The sequence below is a fragment of the Sesamum indicum genome, linkage group LG2 (genome assembly GCF_000512975.1).
Source record: "Sesamum indicum cultivar Zhongzhi No. 13 linkage group LG2, S_indicum_v1.0, whole genome shotgun sequence".
NCBI lineage: Eukaryota > Viridiplantae > Streptophyta > Magnoliopsida > Lamiales > Pedaliaceae > Sesamum > Sesamum indicum.
Window position 1 is genome coordinate 7191396 of NC_026146.1, and position 6384 is coordinate 7197779.

The following is a 6384-nucleotide window of genomic DNA, read 5'->3' on the forward strand; positions in this document are numbered from 1 at the left end:
CTCCATGTTTATAGGTGCAGAAGTAGTCTTTCAAGATAGTTTCCTTTAAACCACGACCTATATTGATCTATATATACCCCCGGCAAAAGGATAATTAACAGCCTCAATTTTCCTGCTCTTTTCCATAAGGAAGCCATGTCTTCCCTAATTTGGCTAGTGCTTTTGTCTTGCTCCACTTTGGTGATCAGCACCAAAAATTCATCCGATAGCAATGCCTCACAAGGCAAAAGCATATTCATATTAGCTGGACAGAGCAATATGGCGGGCCGAGGAGGACTGAAGTCCGGCATGTGGGATGGATATGTCCCTCCTGAATGCCAATCAAGTCCAAAAATCCTTCGGCTCAATGCCGAGAATAAATGGGAAGAGGCTCGACCGCCACTCCATCGTGACATAGATTACCTAAAAGCTTGTGGAATAGGGCCCGGGCTAGCATTCGCCAATTCAATTCTGAAGAAGAACTTAAGCATTGGGGAAATCGGCCTTGTTCCTTGTGCAATTGGAGGAACACAGATAAGTGAATGGAGGCGTGGCGGCCCACTTTACAAACAACTCCTGTCGAGGGCTCATGCAGCATTGCAGGGTGGAGGAATAATTCGGGCTATTCTATGGTACCAAGGTGAGAGCGACACACGAAGTGAAGAGGATGCTAAATTATATAAGGCAAGGTTGACAAAGTTCTTCACCGACATTCGATCTGATTTGAAATTGCCTGAGTTGCCTGTGGTCCAGGTATGATGATAACTCGAAATTTACGATCTGTTGTTATTGCAAGTTGAAATGTTTTACTGCAAATTGTATTGTATTTAATAAATACACCATTTTTTTTTATAAAAATTTAATAAATATACCCTACATACATATAAAATATATTATTTATTAATTTTAAAAAATACTTTATGCACATGGACTATATATTAAATGAAATAAAAGATGCATATGAATCTACATTGAATTCCATAAGTGTTTTCTAGGATTGCCTTTTTTTGGTACAGGTGGCACTGGCATCAGCAGAAGGGCCTTATATAGAAGATATAAGAAAAGCTCAATTGGGAATTGACCTTCCAAATGTGAAATGTGTTGATGCAAAGGGAATGAAGATCGGGTATGATGGGTTGCATCTTAGCACGGAAGGCGAAGTCCATGTTGGACAGATGATGGCTGATACCTTTGCCCAATTTATATCTTAATATTCTTCGCCTAGCTTCATTCTCAAATGGTTTGGTTGGAATTTTTTTATTATAATACATATGTATGTATTCGATATTGTTGAATATAAGATTCCCATTGGCTCCGGATAAGTATCTTAGAATGATCAATTACATAATTTAAATAAAAATAAAAAATATATATCGAACTTTACAAGGTAATTACTGGCTTGGTCATTCTGACCACCACACCTAATCATTGGATAAGTTTTTCCATCCAAACCTCTACATGAGCAACTTACATAGTTGTTATATATGGTATTCAAATATTTCCATGCATTTATATTGTCCTTTGTTTCCCTATTGATGTCCATGATGATATTAAAGATATTGTGAAATACATTCTTCTCAATGTGCATGACATCAAAGTTGTGTCGTATCAGTTGCATCCCTCCTATTGAGGATCCCATAAATGTTTTTTCCGTCCACTTGTGCTCGATGTTGTACTTTGGTTGGTCTGTCAACGAATTATGAACATTTGGATTATATCACCCCGCACGTCGATGAATTTCGTCTTTGGTTAGCCTTGACCTTGCTATCTTTTCCTATAGATTTCTATTGAAGGATTTTTTGTTTCTCCGGTACCGATGGTCATGAGAGAGGAAGTATTTGGGGCAGTCAAGTAGCATGCTTTCCTCTTATGCTATAGACAAAATGCTCATATGTCATCCATAAAACTAGGGAACTCGATAATACTCGCTATACTTCATCTATACGCTATTCCAAGGGCAGGGAAGCCATGCATTAGCCACATCAACACCGCACCTATAATGCATGGATAATCCAAAAAATTACTCAATGCAGTGTCGGACACGTCTCAAACACGGACACTGCTCGAAAACGGCTTGGACACGTGTAGGACACAGTATTGGCGTGCCCAAAATTAAAAAAAAAAAAGAAAAAATGGAACACGGCGTCGGACACATCACAGACAAGCTTGTTGGCATGTCCGACATGTTTTGGAGGACTGTCCAACACATTTTGAATTTTTTTTTTATAATTTCAAAATATTTTGGGTTGTCTTTAAGAAAAACTAAATTTTAGGCTTAATAAAAAAAAAGATCTAATTCAGTTCTCTTAAACTAAAAATATTACGATGAAATTACTGAAAATTCGATAGATGTTCATGATAATTTAACCAATTTAAATTATTAAAAATTCTTCATTGCGTTTTCTTAAAAATAATCTAATTATGTATATATTTTTTAAGTCACATTTGATAAATGTAGATGTAAGACATGCTTATTTTATATTGATCTTAATAGTTTTCATATAACATATTTTAGTTTTATGAAAAATCAAGAATATATATGATAAAAGTATATTATACGTAGCCGTGTCAGTGCCGTATCGTGTCCTATTTTTTTTACATTTTCCGTATCGCTGTGTCCATGTCGTGCGTTGTCCACGGTGCCGTGTCCGTGCCCATGATCATAGCACTGCACACATTAGAAATGCCTAGATTGTAGCATGGTGTTATGTCTACCACATGCCACAACTAAAGCAACTCACTGATCAACGGTTGCATGTACAGATTGCTCAAATGTTTTGGATTGAGCGGACTAGGGATCAACAACATCAAGAACATTGCTCAAACTTCATACGCACCAATGGTCGAAGATTCTACACTGTTAAGATTACCGACAAACATGAGTGCGTGTGATTGTAATGCCCCTACACCCCAAACCCATTGGTGAGCAAACTCTGTGTAACATTATGTGGTCGCACGACGAAATCTGGGTGCATCTAGTTGAAATGCCTCCACACTTTACATAAGAACGATGAAACATCAAGCTCTCCTCTATATGATTGCTAGCATGCCACATCATGTGCCTATCATCATTGTTGAAGCATACAACCTTAGTAGTCGAGGAGTTAGCTCGGGCTAGGGTCATGCTCGACACGCAACTATAAAATTATGGCCGAGCTGCATTATAAAACATTCTTTAGTCCCAATTCATCTTCTAGTAATCACTCTAGTGTGCTACGATGTCATGTGCATCAACTGTTGAAGCAAGGAACCAGTGTGGGTGGATCATCATAATACTCAATCATGGTTGCCTGGCCATATGCAGTCTAATTATTATATCCATCAGTATAACCCTTCTTACATAAGTAGAAAATAACCGTATCTATCTTTTTTGGCCAAACGATTCTTGCACTTATGACACGAGTATCTAATCTTCTCATAGTCCATGTGTGCTTATTGATCCTTAGCCCAATTAATGAAATCCTAAGTAGCATCCTCATGCTCCTATGTAATTCCTATATTTTCGAGCAGGTTTTTCTCATATATCCATCTCCTCAATTTTCATAACATTTTAACATAATTATAAGCATATACATTGAGAATCTATAGAATTAATTTATCATAATTAATTATATGTTTGATGCATACGAAATTTCCAGCACCACAACGGTCGAAAGGCTTTCACAAAAGTTCTAAGATTACATAAGAACTAACCCTATAAAATAAAGATTAGCACTCCAATTCTTAAATCAGTAAAATTTTTACTGAAGAAATAAATGGGAAACGTGGATCAAAGTGAGAATGGTGGTTGAGATAGTATGAAAGTGAAGAAAATCCTGTGGAGTGCCAAAAGTGTGCTAAGATTGAGATTTGAGTGTAATAGCTTGTGTTACCAAATTGACAGCATTATGTCCCAATTTATAGGCACCCATAGAGCAACTTTAGAGGGTTAGTTGTCGCAAATTTGATGGCGTTAGATACTTGGGAAGTGTTAGCTTTGTAACAGAAAAAGAGTCATGGGATCTGGACTTATCTGGAGATGGTCACCCTACTGTAAGATGACTTGGCTTGTAGTATTGGGATAACTTCTTAGACACACTAGGTTAGGAGAAGAAACAATTTGGATTAAAGGCAATTTTTGTCCCCTAACTTTAGGCCATTCTCGTTTTCGTCCCCTAAGTTACTAGGGTTCCATTTTGGTCCCGTAAAACTAAAATAAATCTCATTTTTGGTACAAATTTGATCGAAAAGTTGAGTCACTCATCGAAAAAAGTCAAATGTCAGGCATGTTAGTTTTTAAATTGGGGCTTGCATTGTGATTGACTAAAAAAGATGATGTGGTGAAGACATGATCTGAAGTTATGGGACTAAAACGAGAATGACCTGAAGTTAGGGGACGAAAATTGCCTTTAAGCCTTTTATTTTCAGCCAATCACAATGCAAGCCCCAATTTAAAAAGTTACCTGCCTTGCATGTGATATTTTCCGATGAGTGACTCAACTTTTGAACAAAATTTGTACCAAAATTGAGATTTTTTCAATTTTACGGGACCGAAGTGGAATCCTACAAACTTAGGGGACTAAAACGAGAATGATTTGAAGTTAAGGGACGAAAATTGCCTTTAAGCTAAACAATTTTATGGCCTTTATACCTTGCTTTTGGCACAACAAGTCTTGGCCTAGTGGGCTACCTTTCGGGAGGGGGGGCACCTCCTTGTACTTGGGCTTAGGAAGTATAGCTGCAAGATTTCAAATAGAATGCTCCTTGCATAGACATTTTAGCTTGAGAAACATTGTTGGGTTGCCTTTTCCCTACTCTGCTGTAGAGTCCTATCAGTGCATGTGCCCACGGAGATTCAAGAGTTCCCTACTTAAATAATGAATAACTAAGACGAGGTACTAATTACATTATTATATATCTTTTAAAATAATATTACAGTCAATATTAAATCAATCAAATCAGAAATATTTTAAAAAAAAAAAGAAGGAAAAAACTTTCTCAAATAATTGGCACTTTAATATATTGAGTAGATAATAGAAATGGGACTATTCAAATCCTTCGCAATATTGAAGCAAAACTGTATATGTACTTCTTAATATCTGGCGTAGGATTCTCAAAAAGAAATAGCTGAAAAGTTGTTGTCCCTCCACTTTTATAGGTGCAGAAGTGGTCTTACAAGATTTCTTCCTTTTAAATCGGGATCTATATTGGTCTATATATACCCCACGTGAAAGGATAATTAACAGCCTCAATTTTCATGCTCTTTTCCATAAGGAAGCCATGTCTTCCCTAATTTGGTTAGTGCTTTTGTCTTGCTCCACTTTGGTGATCAGCACCAAAAATGCATCCGACAGCAATGCCTCACAAGGCAAAAGCATATTCATATTAGCTGGACAGAGCAATATGGCGGGCCGAGGAGGACTGAAGTCCGGCATGTGGGATGGGTATGTCCCTCCTGAATGCGAATCAAGTCCAAAAATCCTTCGGCTCAATGCCGACAATAAATGGGAAGAGGCTCGACCTCCGCTCCACCGTGACATAGATTACCTAAAAGCTTGTGGGATAGGGCCCGGGCTAGCATTCGCCAATTCAATTTTGAAGAAGAACTTAAGTATTGGGGAAATCGGCCTTGTTCCTTGCGCCATTGGAGGAACACAGATAAGTGAATGGAGGCGTGGCGGCCCACTTTACAAACAACTCATGTCGAGGGCTCGTGCAGCATTGCAGGGTGGAGGAATAATTCGGGCTATTCTATGGTACCAAGGTGAGAGTGACACACGTTCTGAAGAGGATGCTAAATTATATAAGACGAGGTTGGCAAAGTTCTTTACCGACATTCGATTTGATTTGAAGTTACCTGAGCTACCTGTGGTCCAGGTATGATGGTTACTTGAATTTGCGATTTGTTGTTGTTTTTGCAAGTTGAAATATTTTATTACAAATTGTATTGAACTTAATAAATATACCATTCTTTTATAAAAATTTAATATATGTAACCTACGTATACACAAAATACGTCATCTATTAATTCTAAAAATATATTCTATAGGAAACAAAAGATGCATATGAATCTACAATAAATTCCATAAGTGTTTTCTGGGATTGCCTATTTCTGGTACAGGTGGCATTGGCATCAGGAGAAGGGCCTTATATAGATGATATTAGAAAAGCTCAGCTGGGAATTGACCTTCCAAACGTGAAATGTGTTGATGCAAAGGGAATGAAGATCGGGTATGATGGGTTGCATCTCAGCACGGAAGGCGAAGTTCATATTGGACAGATGATGGCTGATGCCTTTGCCCAATTTATAGCTTAATATTCTTCGCCTAGCTTCATTCTCAGATGGTCTGGTTGGAAACTTTTATCAAAATACATATGTATGTATTCGATATTGCTAAATATGAGATTCTCATTGGCTCCGAATAA

General features: G+C 37.6%; 2 protein-coding genes across 2 annotated transcripts; both read left to right on the forward strand.

Moving 5' to 3' along the window:
- LOC105155522 (probable carbohydrate esterase At4g34215) lies at positions 108–1301 on the forward strand. The gene is made up of 2 exons (XM_011071412.2): positions 108–732; positions 996–1301. Exons 1-2 carry the CDS (start codon positions 136–138, stop codon positions 1188–1190), a joined length of 792 nt encoding a protein of 263 aa, XP_011069714.1. The 5' UTR covers positions 108–135; the 3' UTR covers positions 1191–1301.
- Positions 5217–6384, forward strand: LOC105155523 (probable carbohydrate esterase At4g34215). The gene is made up of 2 exons (XM_011071413.2): positions 5217–5835; positions 6080–6384. Exons 1-2 carry the CDS (start codon positions 5239–5241, stop codon positions 6272–6274), a joined length of 792 nt encoding a protein of 263 aa, XP_011069715.1. The 5' UTR covers positions 5217–5238; the 3' UTR covers positions 6275–6384.

Coding starts and splice junctions, on each gene's coding strand:
- LOC105155522 (XM_011071412.2), top strand. CDS start 136: ATGTCTTCCCTAATTTGGCTAGTGCTTTTGTCTTGCTCCACTTTGGTG. Junction 733..995: donor CTGAGTTGCCTGTGGTCCAG/GTATGATGATAA, acceptor TTTTTGGTACAG/GTGGCACTGGCATCAGCAGA.
- LOC105155523 (XM_011071413.2), top strand. CDS start 5,239: ATGTCTTCCCTAATTTGGTTAGTGCTTTTGTCTTGCTCCACTTTGGTG. Junction 5,836..6,079: donor CTGAGCTACCTGTGGTCCAG/GTATGATGGTTA, acceptor TTTCTGGTACAG/GTGGCATTGGCATCAGGAGA.